The sequence below is a fragment of the Nilaparvata lugens genome, chromosome 4 (genome assembly GCF_014356525.2).
Source record: "Nilaparvata lugens isolate BPH chromosome 4, ASM1435652v1, whole genome shotgun sequence".
Lineage (NCBI taxonomy): Eukaryota > Metazoa > Arthropoda > Insecta > Hemiptera > Delphacidae > Nilaparvata > Nilaparvata lugens.
In genome coordinates this window covers 9,451,058-9,477,333 of record NC_052507.1, presented here as the reverse complement: position 1 = coordinate 9,477,333, position 26,276 = coordinate 9,451,058, and the positions used below count along the sequence as shown (strand labels likewise).

General features: G+C 36.0%; 1 protein-coding gene across 1 annotated transcript in view; it reads right to left on the bottom strand.

Moving 5' to 3' along the window:
• Window positions 1-26,276, bottom strand: part of LOC111057666 (nephrin) — a 176,737-nt gene that overhangs the window by 147,352 nt on the left and 3,109 nt on the right. Inside the window, exon 2 of the mRNA XM_039425664.1 lies at window positions 25,929-26,128. Within this exon, the coding sequence (XP_039281598.1) occupies window positions 25,929-26,128 (200 nt within the window). The remainder of the gene's footprint in view (window positions 1-25,928; window positions 26,129-26,276) is intronic.

Below are 26,276 nucleotides of genomic sequence, written 5' to 3'. Positions count from 1 at the left end.
ATGAAAAGCCCTAATAGAAATAGTAATAGGTCTAAAAATAAAGTAATTGGCTAATATCGCCAAGCAGATAATAATCAAGATAAGATAGCATCAGCTTGTTCTGGCTAAATGGTACAAGAACTTAAAAAGGATTTGAAGAAAGTTTACTACTCATAAATATATTATTTATAAAATATTTGAAGATTGAGGTTAGATAGATGTATTCACAGATCGGTGACCTAGAGATCGATCAAACCGAAGAACGTAGAATCTGACCAAAACCCCTTGGCAGAGCTTTATTGCAATCAGACGGTGTGCAATGTGAGAAAACACCCGTCCACGTGGCTAATTATTAGTTAGCATGGAATTAATATTAATATATAATATTAACTAGCATGCAAAGAGCATAAATAAAAAACCAAATAAAAATAATTTAATGTATTCAGGAAATAAGAGTTACCAGGCGCATGAATACCTAATAAAATTTGCATGCACCAATAGTAAAACGGCAGTTAATAGGCGGCAACTGTAGGCCGATTCAAAAATATTTATATATATTTATATAATTGTAGTAGATTTCGTGTAAAAATTTGTGTAATCTATGTTATCAATATGGCTCGAATGCAAAGAAATTATTAATCATATAATCTAAGCAATATTTTGGCATTCTTTGTAAGATCTATTTGAATTTAATGGCGGAGGATTGAGATATTTAAATTTTATGCTAATTGAAAGTCGGAAAGAGGATCTGTAAAACTTGAGAAGGAAGAACCAGCACTTGCCAACCAACGACTCGCCAACCAACTCGCCAGCCAGATGCCACCATAAGAGGACCCCAAATATTTTAGAGCGAAGTACCTTATTAATAATTTTGTAAAAATTTAAAGTTAAAGTAAATTATTGAATTTCTTAGAAGACTTCGTGATGCTATTGTGAAGCAGAAGTCATTTTTCATTTTTATTAAATTTATAAACCCCTGGAGGAGACGATTCCGGCTACCATATTCCGGACCGCATGGAGTTGGATCGACATCGGCGGCTTACAAGAAGATTTTCGACACGTGAGTGATTTAAATTTGAATTTAGTGATGGGCGCCCTAGTGCTTCGAAATAATCTGATGATCAAAGCTAGCTCGCCGAAAGGGTTATTATAATTAAGAAATTAATAAGATTAATACTTGCGCAAGTAAAAATTAGTATTAAAGGTATTTAATTGAAAGAAAAATATAGATCAATATTTTAGAAATTTCTATTTAATCAAAGAAGTACGAAATCTAGGCTATTAAAACATATGCATACAATATTTAATTTTTGCAATACAATTTGCGATAATTTATTATAGTTCTAATTCACTAGATGAATGGCTCTACCTATTCCGTCAGGTGCCGAATCTTGCACCCTGAGATAAAAATATATATTCGATACAAATAAATCTACTAAATACTAGAGATTTTAATATATAGATATATTTGGATTATTAGTGGCTAATTTATCAAGCTGATCTTAGAGCACATATTTATGATTGAATTATCCAAGCCGACAAGTATTAGCAAGTACATGTCACAGCTACATGCCAAAGATTGCATATGATTTCAAGATAAAGGCACATGGTAATGATTCGTGCCATAAATCTAGAATATAAAGTTAGCCTGTGATATTTTTATTGATTTCAAATATTGTTCTATTTTTATATTATATTTTTTATCGCTCTATATATATTTTTGCCTCGACTGATCTTTGCATTATTTATGTAATATATGTGTAAATTTTCATGGTGTGCAATTTATTTTATATTCCTCATCTCTATAGTATAAGTATCATTTATATATATATATTTATTATTATTGAATTACAAGAGTTATTGGAGAAGCCCATATCTAGGCCTATCAAGATTTTTTAAGACTGAATACTATTAGAAAACCACGCCCTAATTATATTAAATCTCATGCTTTACCGACTGATGCCAAGCAGGAGGCTAATCGTTATTTTATATAAAGAATAACGTGACACAAATACATGTCGTGCCAACGTGGGACTGATGATGAGAGCCAAGCTCATTGAATAATTACTTGAAATTAGGTCAATAACCATAGTGAAAATTATAGATAACTTATACGAGTTGTGAGGAAAACTGGCGAAGGAATATTTGTATTACTTTTTGGGGAAACAAGAGCTTTAAATAGAGAGAAATTATATGTTTTAAAGAAAATTTTATATTATTAGTACTGTGAAAAATTACATGTTTATAGAGAGAGATTATATTTTATAAGCCTAAACTGCTATTACTTTCTAGTCAAAAATATATTAGGTGTTTAAGCCGGTTGGAAAATAAGTCGCAGCCTGTAAACTAGCCAAGAATAAATCAACAAAACATTGAGGGCGCTAGAGCATTGTAAAAAACTTAAGTATAAATACCTGGTTGTAAGAGTATCCAAACACATTACACATCACTGTTCACTGTAAGTCCCGGTTGTGTCTCTTTTTTAAGCATTTTCGCTTATCATTTTTATCACTGTTTAATTAGCATTTATCATATTTGACATAATGAATCACACTCCCGCAAACTCTGAAGTTTCATATATGTACGGCGGTTGCACAGATCCCACTTTGTCGACTCCGAGCACATCAAACCCCACCACGGTAGATGCCAATACGCCACGAGAAAGGGAACCAGGAAGCGTCGGGTCGATAATTTTCGATCCACCAGGTCTGCAACCTCTATCCTCCACTCGAATCGACGCCGCTGACACACCATTGAATCAACGGATAGTAGAGATCAATTTTGAAGGGGGCGAGGAGCAGTCTGCAGAACCCGCATCGCCGGAGGCCGAGTCACACCTGGGCAAACAGAGTATGTTTTCAACCACAGAACTAGATCCGCTTCAAAAGGTAATAATGGAACAAACGAGTAGCACTTTCAACATTATGTTACAAAAAACAATGGATAGTATGATGCAGGAAATTAAAAAGGAGATTGCTACAGTAAAAGAGGAAAATAAACAGACAGTGGAACAGGGCATGAAAGAGACCACAGGCGCTATAAAATCAGTAGAACAACGGTTGGATAATATTGAAACTAAAGTAGAGAGTCATAGGGAAGAGTTAAAAGCAATGATAACCCTACAAAAAGAAAGTCAAGATAAAGTTACGGCAGGATTATCGGAAAGGTTAGATACGGTTACATGTGAACTCAATGAAAGGATAGACAATTTAAATACACAAATCACTACACCTATTCAGGATATAACAAATAACATTAAGGCCGATTGCCACCAAGAAATCCACAAACAAATTACCGTTGCCAATCAAAACTTAACAACTACAGTTGACAAAAATATTAACAATATTAAAGAAATACAAAACAAACAGATTAATATGTCCACAAAAATGAACCAACTGCAAGGTAGCATCAATCAAAACACTGAAACCTGTAAAGCTTTAAATGGAACTCTACTAATTCAGAAATCCACTCTGACTCAACTAAATCAAGAAATAAACGCAAATAAAATTACACATGATAGTCAATGGCAGATCACACAGGAAAAAATAATAGCATTGGAAAATCATATTCAACAACAACCTCAAGGAATTCAAACAGACAACCTCAACGTACATAGTATATTACAAGGACTAGGAAAATTTGATAACACTGATCGCCATTTGCAACCTCAACCATTCATTGATCAGATAAAATTAGTACAAACTCTTGCACCTACCTCTTGGAATTTTTGGCGTCTCCGTTTGACTAATTTATTGATTGGCGAACCCCTGATGTTTTTTCGGAGTAGAGCCCATGAGTTTACATCATTGGATGAGTTTGTCGCTGTCTTCCTGGAACAGTATTGGAGCAGAAGTAAACAGTTGGACGTGCTAGCGGACATCATATCATGCGATTTCAACCCTAACTTAGACGGTGCATGTACCACTTTCGTCACTGCCCTACAGTTTAAAAATTCTCAATTGAGCGAGCCCATTAATGAATCGGCGTTAGCAAGCATTATTTTAAAGAAGCTACCGTATCAAGTTAGAATGGCACTCGCCACACAACCCATTACTGATTGCAAGCAGCTAATTAATCATTTATATGGCATACAGTCTGCAATGGCAATATCAACCCACCGCTCAGACCAGAGATACGCATCAAATCAGCATAATTCAAAATTTAATCCGCATAACAGCCAAAATTATGAACCGGTATCATATGATCGCTACCGATCTGCTCCCCAATTTGAACGCCGCTATGAGCACAGGCAAAATGGTAATTGGAATAATGAAAAATTTCAAAATCGTACAACCAACCACTATGCCCAGCAGAGCAATCGTAGGAATCACTATGATGGCCGTGATCGATTAAACTCACATAATAATAATACACAAAACAGTTACAACAGAAATTATAAACCACCACCTCAACAAGTAAGTACAAACTATACACTAGCACATGCAATAGGTTTGAATCAACAAAAAACACGGAACCCAACACCCAACGACCCGCCACCAGATACACAGAAAACTACAGCTAATAAATCAGGACTATATGATAACCCCAATATCCAACCACAAAAACCGCCGCCAACAATGCAATTAAAACGCCCCGAAAGCATCAACTTCTATTAAATATTCTGTTCCCCCCGAAGAATCACTACCGGCCACGACCCTACAACAAGAACCGATACACTATAATAATGCTGAAATCCCACCACTGCCAAAAATAACCAGTTGCCAGGAGGAGACCGCCACCATGCACCCGCGCACAGAATCCATGCACCCGCACCAATGGACACCACCGAAGCAGACAGAGGACGACACCAGGGAGGACAGCATACAGGATAGAAAGAGGAACATGCATCGCAAGGCCCGGAGACGAAAGCGCCCGAGGACACCGGACGGCCGACATCAGGACGGAGAGGACGGCATTCGGGAGAGGAGCATGCATCGTAAGGCCCGGAGGCGGAAGAAGCGACGTAGGAGGAACCACGCGCGCGCATACCGGCCGCATGCACGCTTCAAGAGGCCAAGGAGGATACCGGATCGTCACCAGGAGGAAGGGACCGAAGTCATGCATCCGCGGCACATACGCTTCAAGAGAGATATTCAGCTATGTGACCGGCAAAATGGGCTAAAGGAATGTGACAAAAACGGATTGAATGAATGTATTAAAAATGGAACCGATAAGACTACTATGGAATCATGCCTGGATAATGAGGAAATGGATTACTTGTGGAGATTGATGGACAGAAAGTGGTTGATAAAATCAAAAGAAATAAGGAATAATGGCAATAAAATGGAAGTACCTGGCTATGTGATTAGAGATTATGCTATTAAAAAGATAATAAATGTTTTGATATTGTGTGTAATGTTGTTTATCGCTGTGATATTAATAAAAGACTGTGTTGTGGATAAGAGGAAAAATATTGTATTGTTGTTGTTAAAAAGAATCTATGATTGATAATTGGAAATTTAATATTATAAAAATGTTTATTGTTGCAAGCTTAATGAGTTATAATGAGCCGAAATCAAGAGTATTAGATGAAAATAAAAGGAAGGATGAGTTAAGAGTACAGATTTGATTGGAAAAAGAATGGATTGAGAGGAACTACAATTAATGAAGCTTGGAATTGTTTGAAAAAGTACACAAGGTACAAGGGCTTTAAATTTATGAAGGATAGATTAATAATAGGACAGCCTCAACAATCAACAAATGGATAGCAGATAACCCAACCAGCCTACAGTGTAGCTACAAGCAGAAAGCCTAAAGATACGGGCAAACCACAACAGTTCTACATGAAATATCATCGAATTTCAAATAAATATGATAAGAAGTCAAAGGAAAACAACACTATCAAGCCAATTACTAACCTTCCTTAATAAATTTAAAATTGGTATAGGACCTCGTGGCAACAATCCAATGTTTTAATTCCTTCCAGCCGTTAGAAGCCTGCAATAAGGAAAAGAACAATTTTTAAATATGTAATTAAATTATATACATCAGATAAAAAAGGACACAAGCGGGGATAATAAAATTAAAATTTGTTAATTACCTTTTTAAGAGAAAAAAATTGAGCAGTTAGGTTAGTTATGAAAGTCGATAGCAAATTCTGATGTAACATGAAACACTATGAATTGTAGAACAGCGACCAGCTGACCAAAGCCGCCCAAATCAAATGAATGTAATATCTGTTGAACATATGTTTATAAAAAGAATTACTGTACCCAAAGAGTTATTTATTATTGTTATTTATTATATTTATTAATGTCGATATTTATTTATATGTTTTTATATTTATTACTTTTAATTATGCCACGTTTGTTACCTGAAAAGATTTAAAGTGAATACCAATTACCAAAACCAAAGAGCCATTAGCAAAAGAAAGTATTGTACCTGATGTATAGAAAATTATTTATATTAAGACCTAAGAAATACTATAAGATATAAGCCCAGAAGTTTATGAATCGAAATTATTGTCTAAAAGGAATCATTTATGAGAATTATGAAATGTGTGTAGTTAAGTTGGCAGCCCTGCAAGCGGCGAATTCAAAAATTACTGTGTTGTAAATGGTGTCAGGAGGAGTGCGTTTAGAAGTTTATATTTATGATATTTTTATGTGTGTTGAGGAGGAGAATTTGTTATTGTTTTTGATAAAGGTATAAAGGAGATGCAGCAAATATGACTGCGAAATGTGATAGAAGTAGGAGAGTATAATTTATAAATAAAGTATAGTGTATATCAGTGTATTTGAAGGGTGGGTTTTCATTAAAAACATTGTGATTCTCAAATATTTTGAATTCAAACCCAGGGGCGTGTGTAACATCTTAAATCTGGGTAGATGAAAAGCCCTAATAGAAATAGTAATAGGTCTAAAAATAAAGTAATTGGCTAATATCGCCAAGCAGATAATAATCAAGATAAGATAGCATCAGCTTGTTCTGGCTAAATGGTACAAGAACTTAAAAGGGTTTGAAGAAAGTTTACTACTCATAAATATATTATTTATAAAATATTTGAAGATTGAGGTTAGATAGATGTATTCACAGATCGGTGACCTAGAGATCGATCAAACCGAAGAACGTAGAATCTGACCAAAACCCCTTGGCAGAGCTTTATTGCAATCAGACGGTGTGCAATGTGAGAAAACACCCGTCCACGTGGCTAATTATTAGTTAGCATGGAATTAATATTAATATATATAATATTAACTAGCATGCAAAGAGCATAAATAAAAAACCAAATAAAAATAATTTAATGTATTCAGGAAATAAGAGTTACCAGGCGCATGAATACCTAATAAAATTTGCATGCACCAATAGTAAAACGGCAGTTAATAGGCGGCAACTGTAGGCCGATTCAAAAATATTTATATATATTTATATAATTGTAGTAGATTTCGTGTAAAAATTTGTGTAATCTATGTTATCAATATGGCTCGAATGCAAAGAAATTATTAATCATATAATCTAAGCAATATTTTGGCATTCTTTGTAAGATCTATTTGAATTTAATGGCGGAGGATTGAGATATTTAAATTTTATGCTAATTTGAAAGTCGGAAAGAGGATCTGTAAAACTTGAGAAGGAAGAACCAGCACTCGCCAACCAACGACTCGCCAGCCAACTCGCCAGCCAGATGCCACCATAAGAGGATCCCAAAATATTTTAGAGCGAAGTACCTTATTAATAATTTTGTAAAAATTTAAAGTTAAAGTAAATTATTGAATTTCTTAAAAGACTTCGTGATGCTATTGTGAAGCAGAAGTCATTTTTCATTTTTATTAAATTTATAAACCCCTGGAGGAGACGATTCCGGCTACCATATTCCCGGACCGCATGGAGTTGGATCGACATCGGCGGCTTACAAGAAGATTTTCGACACGTGAGTGATTTAAATTTGAATTTAGTGATGGGCGCCCTAGTGCTTCGAAATAATCTGATGATCAAAGCTAGCTCGCCGAAAGGGTTATTATAAATTAAGAAATTAATAAGATTAATACTTGCGCAAGTAAAAATTAGTATTAAAGGTATTTAATTGAAAGAAAAATATAGATCAATATTTTAGAAATTTCTATTTAATCAAAGAAGTACGAAATCTAGGCTATTAAAACATATGCATACAATATTTAATTTTTTGCAATACAATTTGCGATAATTTATCATAGTTCTAATTCACTAGATGAATGGCTCTACCTATTCCGTCAGGTGCCGAATCTTGCACCCTGAGATAAAAATATATATTCGATACAAATAAATCTACTAAATACTAGAGATTTTAATATATAGATATATTTGGATTATTAGTGGCTAATTTATCAAGCTGATCTTAGAGCACATATTTATGATTGAATTATCCAAGCCGACAAGTATTAGCAAGTACATGTCACAGCTACATGCCAAAGATTGCATATGATTTCAAGATAAAGGCACATGGTAATGATTCGTGCCATAAATCTAGAATATAAAGTTAGCCTGTGATATTTTTATTGATTTCAAATATTGTTCTATTTTTATATTATATTTTTTATCGCTCTATATATATTTTTGCCTCGACTGATCTTTGCATTATTATGTAATATATGTGTAAAATTTTCATGGTGTGCAATTTATTTTATATTCCTCATCTCTATAGTATAAGTATCATTTATATATATATATTATTATTATTGAATTACAAGAGTTATTGGAGAAGCCCATATCTAGGCCTATCAAGATTTTTTAAGACTGAATACTATTAGAAAACCACGCCCTAATTATATTAAATCTCATGCTTTACCGACTGATGCCAAGCAGGAGGCTAATCGTTATTTTATATAAAGAATAACGTGACAACTTGGAATAAAAATGATCAAGAAATGATAAATTAGTGGCTAAGTACTTTTTTCTCTATATTTTTCAAAGAAACATGAAAAATTGGATTGGGGTGTTCAACACCCCAGTGTGTCTACTGTGTTAGCATGAAGTAAGTGTGTCTCTGTAGGGTTAAAATTGGTGCTGCTATCGTTGTCTATCACCCTCGTATCATCCTTGTATCATGTTTCTATTATCTTCGTATCATCTTAGTATCATATTTGTATCATCCATGTACCATCTTTGTATCATTCTTCTACCATCTCTGTATCATCCATGTACCATCTTTGTATCATTCTTCTACCATCTCTGTATCATCCATGTACCATCTTTGTATCATTCTCCTACCATCTCTGTATCATCTTCATTTTTCATATTTGTATGATTTTCCTATAGTGAGTGAGGTCCACGTTTTAATAGCAGTATCTGATTAACTGATTGGTGTTGCTATCCTTGTCTATCACTCTTGTATCATCTTCGAATCACATTCCCATAATGGTCTATTGTCACTTGCCACTTGCCTCCATTCTGTTGTCAATTGCTTCTTGCAACATGCCACACTTCTCATTTGCAACTATCCTCTTCATCTTGCATCTTGTCACTTGCAACTTGCATCTTGCCCCTTGCAACTTGCTTTCGCATCAACTGCAAACTGGGGCACAGCAGTTCCCTCCTATCTCATTCATAAAGCATGAATCTATGGAGTTGATGGTAATATTATAGGGAAAAAGTAGTGTAATATTATTCCTAGCAAACAAGATATGTTATAGCTACAGATATTTTGCGAAACTAGAGTGTAAATTGGACTTGATCTTGAGTCTTCTATTCAGACAATGTAGAAATGGATTATTCTCAATCTTAAAAGTTATACTTTAGGCTCAACTCACACTTAATAAGACTCAAGTCGAGAGGAGACTGCAGCTCTAGTATCTTCTTGACGAAGCATGTGGTTTCAATCAAATGGAGACACTCAGACCAGTCGATTCTAGTCTCCGCAACCTCACGACTGTGAGACTGAGTCGAGCGTCGACTCGACATGTTGGTCAAGCCTCGACTTGAGTTGCGTAGTGCCGTGCAATTTAATGAAAGTGAGGTTATATTTTATGAAATCGATGTTTTTACTTTCCTTGCCCTATTACCATAAGTAAGGAAAGTATTGCTTTCCAAAAAAAATTAAGATACCCTAATTTCAAGTTTTCTATACGATTCAATGTCCCCTGAGTCCAAAAACATGATTTTTGGGTATTGGTTTGTGTGTGTGTGTGTGTGTGTGTGTGTGTGTGTGTGTGTGTGTGTGTGTGTGTGTGTGTGTGTGTGTGTGTGTGTGTGTGTCTGTGTACTCTGTGTACTCATCTCCCAATTAACGGAATGACTTGGAATTTGGAACGTAAGGTCCCTACACTATAAGGATCCGACACTAACAATTTCGATCAAGTGCTATCCAAGATGGTGGCTGAAATGGCGAAAATGTTGTCAAAAACAAGGTTTTTCTCGATTTTCTCGAAAACGGCTCCAACGATTTCGATCAAATTTATACCTAGAATAGTCATTGATAAGCCCTATCAACTGCAACAAGTCCTATATCTGTAAAAATTTCAGGAGCACCGCCCTGATTTTAGATTCCCAATTATCAGGCTTTAGATACAATTTAAACAAAAAAAATCAAGTGGAATAGATTGAGCATGAAAATCTGAAGTGTTTGTGTGTGTGTGTGTGTGTGTGTGTGTGTGTGTGTGTGTGTGTGTGTGTGTGTGTGTGTGTGTGTATGTGCGTCTGTGTACTCTGTGTACTCATCTCCCAATTAACAGAATGACTTGGAATTTGGAACTTGAGGTCCATACACTATAAGGATCCGACACTAACAATTTCGATGAAATACTATCCAAGATGGCGGCTAAAATGGCGAAAATGTTGTCAAAAACAAGGTTTTCCGCGATTTTCTCGAAAACGGCTCCAACGATTTCGATCAAATTTATACCTAGAATAGTCATTGATAAGCTCTATCAACTGCAACAAGTCCTATATCTGTAAAAAATTCAGGAGCTTTGCCCCATCCATGCAAAGTTTTATTTTAGATTCACAATTATCAGCCTTCATATACAATTAAAACAAAAAAATTCAAATGGAAAAGATTGAGCATGAAAATCTCTGCAATTAATGTCCAGTAACATTTCCACCTAGAATTGAAAATAAGCTTGAAATCCGGGAAAATGTGATTATTTGCAAACTGTTGGCAACTGTTGGTTCTATTAAATCATTCACTACGAATAGATAGCAGTCCCTGTGTGTTTCTAGCGTTATTGACCTATCACCAGCTGCCTCATAGCTTTGAATAGTAGACTTGAGATCCGCGAGTACACTAGCGTCAGGTGATCAATTTTCTTAACGGCAAGGAAAGTTGTGTGAGTGCGATTTTTCAATTTGGATAAGACAATAATAAGAATCAGATACGACAATATGTTCATAATAATCATTATAAAGTTTGTTACATGCTAAGTAGTGACGAATTGGATCTTATATTTCTAATAAAGTACGGTTAGAAATGGAGAAGCATCGATGGAACTGAAGTAGTGACAATTAGCAAAAAAGTCGTAAGGTCGAAAGGCTGGAGAATCCTTCACTGAAGTCGTAAGATTCAAGTCGAGGTAGTGTGAGTAAAGCCTAAGTATTCATAATTATTGGATTGATGAATTTGAATGAATTCATGTAAGAGGATTAATGTTGATGTTGATTTTAAAGCAGAGAAACAGAGAGAGAGATTCAGATTCAGGTTCAGATTCCTTTATTCATGTGTTCAACAAAACATAATTGAACTCACGTTCTAGCGTCAAAAATAAATACCAGTAGCGGTAAAATAACATGGTGAATCATATTGAACTAATGAGTTCTACAATAATATTGAGCAAGAAAAATGAAAATGGAAAATGCAAAAGTGAAGGTACTACTGTAATGTTATTCACATTAAACGGTGAAGTTTGGACCTTGAGGAGTCCATTCTCAGAGAGGGTATCAAGGATAGACTTGAGAGAGAAAGGAAAGAGAGAGAGAGAAAATATTCATGGATATTGAAAAATAAAAATGATACACATAATAGATAATAATATTGAAAGTGATAGTGTTGTAAAAGATAAAACTGTATCCCTCTATTTCCACTACTTCTATTTTACATTTATGAAGATACTTGCTACTCTCCCCTCCTTCTGCTTCTTCTATTCTTCTTCTTTCTATCCTTATAGCTTTTCTGTCTTCCTCCTCTCAAGCACCATTTGTTCGCAACCTTTGTCCTAAACAGTGTATCTTCAACGACCAGCGAACAAAAGGCTTTTCTCTTCTGGAAAAGTGTATTTCCTCTACCTTTCCCACCTTCCCCACCTCATCTAACACATCCTCATCCTCCTTCTTCTTCCTTTCCTGTTCTTCCTCATTCTCTCTTTCTTCACCTCTTCTGCTCCTTTTTGTTCATCATACAAACCTCAATCTCTCCTTTCTCCCCTAATCACTCTTTTCATCCACCGCAATTTACATCTTCCTCCTCATTCGTATCCTCCTCCACTTCTTCTCCTTCCTTCTCCATCACCTCTGAATCCGTCAACTCCCAATCTCTTCTTCAATTTCCACATCTTCCCTTTATTCTTACTGTTAATTTACGTTGTACTTTTGTTTCATTTTCTTCGAGCCATCTTTTGCTGCTGTTACTATTGTAAATATCGGGGCACAGAGCTTCGCTCGTTATTTTTATTTATTGACTAGCCGTCAGGCTCGCTTCGCTCGCAATATCCGTCTAGCAAGGGGGCTCCGCCCCCTGGACCCCCGACTGGATCGTCCAAGAATGAGATCAGCAGGCTCGCTTCGCTTGCCTGCATTTATCATTTGAGCATTTTTTTTATCATATGTTAGGACGATCCAGTCGGGGTCTAGCTAAGGGGGGACTAGACGTCTGGCTAAACGGATATGGCGAAAGAAACGAGCCTGACGGCTAGTAATATAATATTCCCAGGAATAGCTCTTATTGAAGTAGCAGTGCCCAATCAATTTTTCCGCGATAAATGCATTTTAATCTTCAACTTGGTGTCAAACTAAAAAAGTTAACTCAACTTAATGCCAACCTGACAAAATTATTAATTTGGTTACCAGTTAACTGTTTCGAAGAGGTAGTCTCTCTAGATTATAGTTCTATATTAACATATGGTATGGACATTTCAATTATAATTAAAAGATTGGGATAAGAAGAATATACATGCTAAAAGGCGAACTTTAAACCCTTGAAAACCACCCTTAGAGTTGAAATATCGCCAAAAGATTTCTTAGTGAGCACCCAGGAATTATAAGGAGGCTATATTTCAAGTTTTGTTGCAATCCGTCCAGTAGTTTTTCAGAAATCGTGATCAGTGTGTCAGTGAGTCAGTGATTCAGTGAGATAAGAATTTAATAAGTATAGATACAGAAATTGCTCGCTTAATATTATAGGATATGTTATAATAGTGAAATACTGGAGAAGCTGAGAGTTTGAGAGGTATGCGGTTGAGAAAGAGAAAAAGGAGGAGTAGATGAAGAAAGGAAGAAACGGGAGGAAGAAAAAGAAGAAGAAGAAGAAGAAGAAGAAGAAGAAGAAGAGAAGAAGAAGAAGAATAAGAAGAAGAAGAAGAAGAAGAAGAAGAAGAGAAGAAGAAGAAGAAGAAGAAGAAGAAGAAGAAGAAGAACAACAACAACAACAACAACAACAACAACAAAAACAACAAAAAACAGGATGATGATGATGATGATGATGATGATGATGATGAGATGATGATGATGATGATGATGATGATGATGATGATGATGATGATGATAGAGTAGGAGAACATAAAAAGAAAAAAAAGAACATGAACAGCAAGAAGAAGATGTAGAACTAGAGAATAATAAAAAAAGAGACAAAGCCTAGTGGAGTTAATAATTGGCCCAGTGTTTCCATGGATGTGTGTGTGTAATAGTATGGGTTGTCTGGATTAATTGGCTTCCTTTGTTTGCTGCTTCTTTTCTACTTTTTTTTGTGTTTGGTTCGCTTTAGAACGAAAAGAAAAGGAGAGGAAATCCGGCTAGGTGTGTCCCTCTTTTCATGCAACATTAATAACTTTCCCTCCGGTAAAAGTGGGCCAAATACCCTATTTCACCCTCTTTTACCCTCTTTTACCCTGGAAGGTGTGAGCTTGTTAGCTGTCACAAATTATTGCTGAGAAATTTGCATTTTTTCAGGTAGCTAGAGGCGAGCAGGTGACCTCTTTCGGTACAAGTGACAAAACAACTGAAATGAGAAAATACCATGAAAAAATCAGTGCAATTTTTCAGTGCATTGTTTGATTAAGAATGAATGACCAAGTATTATATGACAACTTATTATTATATTTATTATTCAGGATTATATTTATTACTAGCCGTCAGGCTCGCTTCGCTCGCCATATCCGTCTAGCCAGAGGGCTCCGCCCCCTGGACCCCCGACTGGATTGTCCAAGAATGACATCAGCAGGCTCGCTTCGCTCGCCTGAATTTTTCATATGAGCATTTTTATCTTATGTTAGAACGATCCAGTCGGGGATCCAGACTAAACGTCTGGCTAAACGGATATGGCGAGCGAAGCAAGCCTGACGGCTATTAATATAATATTCCCAGGAATAGCTCTGATTGAAGTAGCAGGGCCCAATCAATTTTTCCGCGATAAATGCATTTCAATCTTCAACTTGTTGCCAACCTAACAAAGTCAACTCAACTTAATGCCAACCTGATAAAATTATTAATTTAGTTACCAGTTAACAACTGTTTCGAAGAGGTACTCTCTCTAGATTATAGCTCTATATTAACATATGGTATGGACATTTTTCAATTATAATATTAAGAGAATGAAAAGAATATACATGCTAAAAGACGAACTTTAAACCCATAAAAACCACCCTTAGAGTTGAAATATTGCCAAGATATCTTAGTGCGCCTCTAAAGGGTCAACTGAACATACCTACCAAATTTGAAAGTTTTTGGTCCGGTAGATTTTTAGTTCTGCGAGTGAGTGAGTGTGTCAGTCGGTGAGTGAGTGAGTGCCATTTCGCTTTTATATATATATAGATTGACGGTTAGTACGTCTAGTGGTCCGGTACGTTACAACCTCCAGTCTGCTAGCACTGTCTGGTCTTGGGTTCGAATACCGCCGGTAGGCATAGACGTTTGATCATCTCATTCATCATCCTCGCACTTATTCCATCAAACAAGCAAAAACGTTATGATCCTCATCATGAAAACGGCAATGAAAACTCTATATCAGGTGCGTACGGATATACGCGTCTCAAACACTCTCCGATCATGAACGTTACACAAGATTTACGCAAAATTTCGCTAGAGGTTCGCAATATGTTCGAAGGATAATCGCGCGCTTGTCGTATTGTTGACTTCGCTACAACCTAACCTCACAAATGTGAAACGTTCAATTCAGCTGATCGTGTGACAAAACTAAACAAAATACCTATGTCGAAACATGTCGTAACGAAATAATTGAAAAGGGTACACAGATTTATAATATTGTGTATTATATGTGAATGAAATATTCTGACCAGAGGATTGCTGGGTAGTCTGATAATACATTATGTTATTAATTATGTCTCTATAATGAATTGATGATAATTATTATGTTTGTTACATTTATGTTGATGTTTTATTACAGAAAAGGTTAATGTCTGTCAATGTTTTGGTGAAATTATTATTATTATTTTGGTGAATGGTGTGATTGGGAGTTTGGCTTCCTTCTTCTAAATTCTAATATGCTATTACCTATTATAAAAAATGTTTTTATAATTAATTTCTACATCATCTAATTTTGATGATTCAATAATCAATAATCAATTCTAATAATTTTATATGCTAACACAGAGATCGTAATTGATCCAACAAAATCGTTAACCGCGCATTCGCAATTATTGGTTAGTTCGCCCTAGGAACTTGTCAAGCTCGTGCTTTGCTCGCGTTCTGCTCTTGCTCGACCTGCGATCATCTTGCTATCTGCTCGTGTAACGATCGTTTGCTGAGCAGAGAGTAAGTTTGTACGCACTTTTATATTATACTAGTATAAATAGGTTCATCTATTATCAACTTTACAATAATAATTCATTTGTAGCTTAAAACTAATCTTGTGATCTGCTCGTGTAACGATCGTTTGCGGAGCAGAGCGTAAGTCTGTACGCACCTATAAATACTAGTATACATATCTATTAACATACTTCACAATAATAATTTCCATGTAGCTTGGAACTAGCCTCAGAGAGTTCTCATGATCGAATACCATACAAAACAATGAATTATTATCACTGTTTCCCGATAGGACAATGGCAATAATGCTATCAAAAGGCAATTAAAAATTCTATTGAACTCGTAACAATTGCTCAAACAAGCAAACTGCACATAAAAACCATTTTAATAGACTTGGTCGAGTGTATTGTTCGCCACGGAAAATATTGGGGCTAATCTGAATCTGAAAACGGGGAATCGAATCGAAAAAGACCTCTTTGCAACTCGTAAAACGGATTTTATTCGCGCAGTTCACAGCTGATGTTTACATAATAATAGCACAGCTTACACCAGATTGAACCGTAATCAAAAACATTTCGTCAAAGTTTGTAATAGCACATCCTTCCTTCTCGTTCTATTAATATGCTTTCACACTCTTTCACCCATCCTCTAACAATATAAATCTCTCTCTCTCACACACTCTCCCACTCACTCTCTCTCACTTCCTCTCTCTCTCTCTCTCACTCTTTCTTTCTCTTTGGTAGAGAGTTAGTGGGGAGGATATTTTTAATACTCTTTCCGAAGAATGGACATTGATATGTCCAAAGTTCCGCCAATCTATGTAGATGCATTACAATATAATAATTTGTTGTTGGTTATCCATCTTGTTTCCACTATAATTATTTCTATTAAATTCTATAAAACTTTAAAGTGGAGAAGCACTCACATTCTTTGATGTGGCGACGTCCGTTTCGTGCTGGTATCGCACATTTTCAAGCCAAACAGGAACTGAAGTGTTTAAGGTTATGAGGGTGATATTTGGTGGGGGTGGAGGGGAGTTTTGGTGGTTAATGGAGGAGTATTTAAATGAGTTTGTCAAACTCCCCTCCAACCACCAACAAATTTCACCCTAATAACCTTAAACACTTCAGTCTCTGTTTGGCTTGAAAATGTGCGATACCAGCACGAAACGGACGTCGCCACATCAAAGAATGTGAGTGCTTTTTCACTTTAAAGTTTTATAAAATTTAATAGTAATATGATAATTATATTCAGTTATTATATTACAAATTGCTTTTTCATATCATATACAGTTCAAAAATTATTTTCTTAGTCTATATTATGTAAATTCATCTATAATTTTGCTGTATTGTAAGCTATTGTATATAAGTGTATAAGCCAGTATATATTGTAATCTACATAAATAAAGTACTCAATCAATCAATCAATCAATCTCTCTCCCTCTTTGTGTGTGTGTAGATCACATTTTTTCAGTCACTCTCACTTCTCTTTACTATTTTTCTTTCATCCTTCCACACATTCTTTACTCTCGTACTCTATTCCTTCCTGTTCTCTCTCACTGTTGAAGAGAAGGATTTTATGTTATATCATTTTTTGTGTAGTTGAGAAGTTGATATCGTGGTGATTATTCATATTGAATGAGAAGACTAAGAAATTGTCAAAAACCATAGATTTATTGAAAGTTAGAAAGACCGGTTTCGGTTGATTCACCATTGTCAAACTCTGTTAAACTAAAACTGAATACGAGAGCAGCAGAATTTATACTAGTGGGCGAGTACTGCAATTGGTCAAGGGCATGAACGCCTGCCATAGGCCCAGCTGGACAGTCTCCTCCCACTTTCCGGTATAACAGAGATGTCACAAAATGGCGGCTTAAACAACAGTCTCGCCATGATAGTGTAAATTTGTCAAATGTAACAAACTCACCAAATGTAAGTGGATTTTGTTATCATTGCGAGTCTGTTGCTGAATTCGTCATTTTGTGACGTGTCTGTTTTACCGGTAAGTGGGAGGAGACTGTCTAGCTGGGCCAATGGCAGGCGTTCATGCCCTTGACCAATACCAGTACTCGTCCACTAGTATAAATTCTGCTGCTCTTGTATTTAGTTTTAGTTTATCAGAGATTAACAATAGTGAAACAACCGAAACCGGTCTTTCTATTTCTCAATAAATCTGTGGTTTTTGACAATTCCTTAGTCTTCTTATTCAATTATATCATTTTCAGAGAATCGACAATTATTTGTTGGAACACAGTCGATTCATGTAGTTACATTACAATATTATAATATTATCTTTATTGAAATTGCATCCAATCTTTATTCTCATAAATTGATTTTTCATACTATGTAATACTCGTTGAATAATTTGCATTATTACAAATTAGCATTTTAAGCCAGCAGATATTGTAAAGGTACATGGAAAAATAACTCCAACCTATTCTAATTCAATCTCTCTTCCTCAATCTTTCTCTCTCCAACTTCTCTCTCTCACTATAGCCAGTTTTTCTTTTTCTCAAAACAATTAAATATTTATTATTTCTCTTTCTTCTTCTTTTTCTTTTTCTTCTTCTTCTCCTTCTTTTTCTACTTCTACTTCATATTTTGTAACATTGTATTATTTTTCAGTTTTTATTCTCTAATTTCTATTCATATCCTAATTATAATTTAGATTATGATGTTATCATAATTTTTTTCTCCATTGATTATTTTTTGTATTTCAATAATATTTATTTACCTTGTTTGTAATATTGTATATATATATATTTTTCTTAATTTGATTTGTTCAATCTAGTAATAATTTAGCGTTGTATTGGAGGGTTGAGTGTAAGAGAGGGCCGGCTGCGCCCTAACTCCGCCCTCCTAGGTAAAAATAAAGGCAGCTATTCTATTCTATTCTATAGTTATTCTATTTTATATTGCTTTTTCATATCATATACAGTTCAATTATTATTTTCTTAGTCTACATTATGTAAATTCATCTATAATTTTGCTGAATTGTAAGCTATTATATATGAGTGTATAAGTCAGTATATATTGTAATCTACATAAATAAAGTACTCAATCAATCACTCGCACTCTTTGTATATCACACGCACTTCCTCACTCACTCTCTTTTTCTCTTCTATACACTCTTATAAACATTCTTTCTCCCTCTCTTCTTCCTCACTCTCTCACTCTGTTTATCTATTTCTTTTGCCCCTTTCACTGAAACACTTAACAACTCTCTTTCTCACTACGTAGCCCTCTCTCTCATCTCTAAACGTTCACTCAGCTTCCAAGCCCATTCCAAATTCATATAGCATCAAACAGCATGAACGAGTTGATCATTTCGGTGCAAAATTTAGAGCAAATCAGACGGACCAGATTTGTTGAATACAGTCCAATGTTCATTGGGTATTTCTCGCATCGCTTATTGTCGATATACAAACAATATACCTTTACATACACTGAAGACTGAACAATATATATATATATATACTCTGAACAAAGCAATATACACATACACACCGGCTGTATATATATGCAACAATGGCCAATATTCCATTAGTGATGAACGACTGAATTTTTCGAGCGTGAAATTTCCCCGTTCAATTTAAACCTTTTTGTTGTAGCCTATCTCACTCAAAACCCTCGAACAAAGTAACAGTATGTGATAAAATGTGTGGTGGAAGTGGAATGAACTGTGTAATTTCGTTATATTGGAGATCTTTCTGTTATAAAATATGAGTAGACTATACTCAAATAATAAGCAATAATAAATCAAATAATAATATAACAATAATAAGCCTTCTTATTCGTATGTGTGGTATTATAATTTGATATTTATTAAGGAAACTACAAATTGGATGCTGTCAATATAAAATGAATTTTAGTTATATATGATCGAGCAATGGCTCAAACCGCCATTTTGTGACGTCTCTGTTATACCGTTAAGTGGGAGGAGACTGTCTAGCTGGGCCAATGGCAGGTGTTCATGCCCTTGACTGGCCTAGTACTGGCCTACTAGTATATCTGCTCTTGTATTTAGTTTTACCATAGAGAAATTGTTCACACTATTGTTATATATTATTTTATACGCTATTTTATACGCTATTTTATACGCTATTGTTTCTCTATGGTTTTAGTTTATCAGAAATTGGCAATGGTGTAACAACCGAAACCGGTCTTTCTAACTTTCCATAAAATCTGTGGTTTTTGACAATAATTTCTTAGTCTTTTCATTCAATAAGAATATTTACCACCATATCAATTTCTCAACTACACAAAAAGTTGAATATAATCTCTCTTGATTTCCATTTATAAATTGATATTATTATGGAGTACTCATATGAGTGATCATTAACATTTTTTCCACGTTCAGAAGTTAAGTATATTGATCCAATCCATTCGAAATAATGTTTCTATTTATTCGAAAAAAAACATAAATCATCAAAATGATTGGAGAAAGACCAACAGGGACAGCCCAAAATTGTTACTTCCCCAAATTTTGATTCAGGACACCAAGTATAAAAAGTAGGTTATGTATCATTCACTTTTTTCAGTGCAAACACTCCAATACAAGCAATTAAGGATTTAAATCATTGTTTTCAAATTTTCATATTCAGTAATCAGGTGAAATAAGATTTGTTGATGTACATCTTTTAATCTTACTTTTTATTCATGCATTGATCGATTCATGATTAAATATCGGGGCACCGAGCTTCACTCGTTATTTATATTTATTGATAAACAGAACACAATGCTCTGAAATGATCGTGTTTATATTTCACAGCTGGCTATAAGTGATCTTATGAATTTCGGGGATGCGATATTTTGATTTTTCACATACTCGCTCACTCACTTTTTTACTATCCACAGCTGTTTCAGCCAAGGACGAATTATCCTTTTAATGTCGTTCAGCGAGTTTTCCCAAGGATGAAACCTAGTGCAATCGAATTTTTATATCATAAACCTACTATGTTCCAAATTTCGTGAAAATCGTTAGAGCCGTTTTCGAGATCCGTTGAACATATTAAATAACCAGATATAAATATAAATAAATAACCAGATATAAAAATCTGGTGTGGCGCACTCACACAACTTTCCTTGCCGTTATGAGAATTGATCACCTGACGCTAGTGTTCACGCGCATCACAAGTCTACTATTCAAAGATCTGAGTCAGCTGGTGACAGTACAATAACGCTGGATACACACGAGATCTGCTATCTCTCCATAGTGAATGATTTAATAGAATCAACAGTTGCCAACAGTTTGCAATTGAATAATCACATTTTCTCAAATTTCAAGTTATTCTCAATTTCAGGTGAAAATGTTACTCGACATTAATTGAAGAGTTTTACTTGCTGAATCTTCTCCACTCGAAATTTTTCGTTCAATTTATATCTGAGACCTGATAATTGGGAATCTAAAATCAAACTTTGCATAGATGGGGCGGAGCTCCTAAAATTTTTACATATATGGGACTTAGGGCAGTTGATATAGCTTATCAATGACTATTTTATGTATGAATTTGATCAAAACCGTTGGAGCCATTTTCGAGAAAATCGCGAAAAATCCTGTTTTTGACAACATTTTCGTCATTTTAGCCGCCATCTTGAATTGCATTTGATCGAAATTGTTCATGTCGAAACGTAAGTCATTCCGTTAATTGGGAGATGAGATATCGTGTACACACACACACACAAACACACACACACACACACACCACCACACACACACACACAACACACACACACACACACACACACACCACACACCACACACACATACACACACACCACACACACATACACACACCACACACACACACACACACACACACACACACACACACACACACACACGCACGCACACGCACGCACACATACACACACACACACACATACAGACCAATACCATAGAGAAACAATAGCGTAACTACGCTATTGTTTCTCTATGCCAATACCCGAAAACCACTTTTTTGGACTCAGGGGACCTTGAAACGTGTAGAAATTCAAAAATTGGGGTACCTTAAATTTTTTCGGAGAGCAATACTTTCCTTACCTATGGTAATAGGGCAAGGAAAGTAAAAATACAGAAATTGCTCGCTTAATATGATAGGATTCCATCTAACAGTGTTATTCATTATAAGCCTAATAAATAATTATAACACGAGACCTTAGTTGAAAATAATTTTTGATTCATGCATTGATCAATTTAAATTTATCTTTCCATCTAACAGTGTTATTCATTAATGCCTAATAAATAACATAGAACCTTAGTTGAAAATACAAGATTAAACTGATGCATTCAGGAAAGATTCTACGAGCATAACATCAACAGAAGAGAGATAAATTGTCTGCCTGTGGTTCCTGAGTATGATTGCAGATTCCAGGAACAGTAATGAAGAAAAACTGCATAGGGATGACGAAGAAGGGAAGAAAAAAAGGGAGTAAGTAAGCTTGTAGGGACAATGAAAAAATGCAGGAGCATTGCAGAGAAGGGCTTACAATTTATCACACTGGAAAAACCCCTATTTCCACATTTTTTCACCTTCTCCTCCCTCTTCCTGAACCCTTTCTACCTCATCCTGATTCAGTTTTTGTTTCTTTTGCATCCGGCTTCATACGCCACTTCTTTTAACCCTTTCTTCTTTCCCATCGTTCGTCATCTATGATCCTCTCCTTTTCTGGCCTTCTAGGAGCGGAAGGGAGAGGAGAGTATCATAACGCCCATAGCTCTTCCACTTGAGCTGTTTTACACTACTTTCACTTCAATAATCTTCACTTTTCATTATCTATCATTGTCTTTCACAGTTCGTTTTAGTATTTGTGTGTTCCAAAAACATTCAAGGACAAGGTGGTATTGATTACTGGAGCATCAAGTGGAATAGGGGAGCATTTGGCCATTGTTCTAGCTAAACATGGAGCCAAACTGATTCTATCCGCCAGAAGTGAAGAGAACTTGCTAAGGGTGCAACGGTGTGTCAATGAGGCACAAGCTTATTTCCATTCCCTTTATCAATATTTTGAGTAATCAAAGTTAATTTTTATAGTAATAACAGCATTATTTCGAAGATTAAGGCCCGGTTGTACAAAAGCCGGTTAAATTCAAATGTCATTAGTTCAAGCCGTCTTTCCCAAAAGGCCTTCTCTCATTCAGAGAAGTCGTCTTTTCCTTCTCTGATTGGTTCTCGTGAAATTAATCACGGTTAAAAATTAACCGGCTTTTGTCAACCGGCACTGAGGGTTTCTTCGAAATGAGTTTATTTGAGAACTACTATTATACGATTTGATGAATTGCATAAAAAGTACGTTTCAAAAGTCACCTAAATCATTGTGAATAATGTTCCAAAAATGCCTCATCTTTTATCCGACAGTATATGATTGACTTGGAACGGATATTCTCAAAAACAAAGGTTCCTCAAAGTATACATCTACTAAAAACAAAAGTAGAGTATTAAGTAAAACGGAAAAGATAGTAGAGTGAGAGGTTGATAGTGATACAAAGAGTAGGTGTGAACTGTGGAAATAATCCTATTATATAAGGCGAGCAATTTCTGTATATCTGTTTATATTTTTATATCTGGTTATTTATGTTCAACGGATCTCGAAACGGCTCTAACGATTTTTACGAAATTTGGAACATAGTAGGTTTATGATATAAAAATTCGATTGCACTAGGTCTTATCCCTGGGGAAACTCGCTGAACGACATTAAAAGGATAATAATTCATCCTTGGATGAAACAGCTGAGACTTTCGTCGTCTGTGGATAGTAGAAAGTGAGCGAGTGATTCTGTGGAAAATCAGAATATCACATCTCCGAAATTTATAAGCTGACTTATAGCCAGCTGTGAAATATAAACACGATCATTTTAGAGAATTGTGTTCTGTTCATCAGTTAATGAAAATAACGAGCGAAGCTCGATGCTCCGATATTGATATTCTGATGCAAGCCAGGTTGGTATAGTTGTCTGGGGTCTTATAGCTTTCAGACTGCTACGAATGTTTGATCAACCAATCTATATGAGATTTAGATTTACAGTCTGAACTATTCAACGCTCCTACGAAATTCTATTGGTCAATGCCAGTTGAGAGCTCTGCCACGTCACACACGGTCGACCAATCACGTACGAGTACACTTTGACACGTTTTAGTGCTCGATAGAAGGACACGCCCACTACACGAGTTCCCATTGGCTGATACTATTACGTCATTCCAACGACACCATTTTGTTGATAGATGACATTCAAATTGTCGGAATGTTAGCTGTGAGATCTACATTAATCGATCAAATCTTGAGTTGAGATAAACGGTTTTTTGTTTCCAAGATAATTTAATTTATCATCCAAGATAAGTTTATAACTGTTTGAGTTATTTGTTTTAATGCCTAGTGCTTGTTTTGCACTCATACCATTACGGTGCGCATAATTATGTAGCAATTTAATTAATGTGTGCCTACGTTGATAGATAAATTTATTATCTATGGATATATTATTGATCCATTCAATTATTTGAATGTAAAGTAAAGTAAAGTTTAGATCTACACAACTGAATGTATCAGAGGCAATGGTTCCAATCAGAGATTATTCAACATTCCAAATGTAGATATGTTTCATGTCACTTCTACAATAATATTTATACACACCACCAATCTACATATTTCAAATGCAAGATACTTCTTGAATGAATTGAATCACAAACAATCAAAAAGTCCAAACATTGAAGAGACTATAGAATCTTGAGACCAAAAAATCAAACATACTATTAATATGATCTATTCTATATACAGTATTGAGGTGCGTACAGACTTTCGCTCTGCTCCGCAACCGAACGTCACTCGAGCAGAGCGATTGATGATCGACCGGCGAGCAAGAGTGGAACGCGAGAAGAGCTAACATCTCCCGTAACGTTCATGATCGGTGCGAGTGCAGAGCGGGAGCGGAGCGATGGCGGAACGAGGGCGAAACGAGGGCGGAACGAGGGCGGAGCGTGAGCGGAGCGAGTTAGAGGCGCGTATATCTGTACGCAACTTTAAAAATATCACAAAAAGATATATCTGCAAAATGAAATATTACAAAAATCCTGAATAATAAGCGAATTTAATTTCAATTAATAGGGTAGAGAAGTGAAGCTAAGTGAAAATAGGAATGATAGAGACAGAACAAGTGAAATGAAGAATGAGAAAAAGGTTAGATAGTGAGAGAGAAAGTTGGATTGAGAGAGGGTGAAAGAGAGTGAGTGAGAAAGAGTGATAATCGAAAGCGTTAAGCTGAGCTTCAACTCGCTAATTGTAAAAGTTTTCCGCCGCGCTGTAAAGATATCGGTGTTAGGATGAGATATGACACGATTTTGAAGGTGCACGGAAAGTCGTGAGAGGAGGAGGGAAATTCTAAAAAGAGAGAGAACCTCTTGTTGAAAGGGTGGACCTAATAAGTAGAGGGAGTTCAAGAGATTGGACTGACTTTTTTGCTCGAGATCCCCCTCCCCCCTCTCCCCCCTCGTCCATCCCTCCTCCCCTTCCCCCCGCCTGTAGGGCGGGGGGTGTTCTAAAAATAGATTTCCCCTTCCCCCTGTCCAGTGGAGGTGAGGGGGAGAGAGTGAGAGGGTGATATATCTTTCTCTCTCTTTCTAAAAATAGATTTCCCCTTCCCCCTGTCCAGTGGTGGTGAGGGGGAGAGAGTGAGAGGGTGATATATCTTTCTCTCTCTTTCTAAAAATAGATTTCCCCTTCCCCCTGTCCAGTGGAGGTGAGGGGGAGTGAGTGAGAGGGAGATATCTCTCTCTCTCCAGGTGAGGAAAAAAAAATTTCCCTTTTAGGAGGAAAAATTCCCTCTCTGTCTACTGTCAAATTGAAGTGAATTCATATACATCTTCCCATTTTATTTTATGATAGTGACGTTCTAACCATGTTGCATCGTTATACAATTTTGCACTCAATTCTGTCTTTGCAAATGGCGATTTGAAATGGAACACAATATAATTATTAAACTGATCAATTATGGCAAGTTCTTTCACAATAATTTGATTACAATCTTGTTTAAACCAGTGAAGATCAACTGTAGCAATTTTAGCAGTCGCTTGACCTTCTTTCTCTTCATAGGCTTTGTCTCTCCCCTCAGCGGCGGCGGCGGCGGCGGCGGGGGCGGCGAGCGCGGCGGGGGGTTCCTCAAATCCTCCTTTGTCTTCTCCCACCTGCAGCGGCTTCGGTAATCCTGCGTCTCTCCCCTCCTCCTCCCCCACCTCCAGCGGCTTCGGCGTACTGCAGCTTGCTTCATAATAGAAACTATCAAGATCGCACTGAATACCAATAGAGCGAGTTTGCGGCTTATCCAAAATATCAGAACACAAAGAATAGGACATGTTGACTGTTCAAAGGTGAAACTGATAATGGCTTACATTTGTTGCAGTACACACCTTATATAACCTGCAGT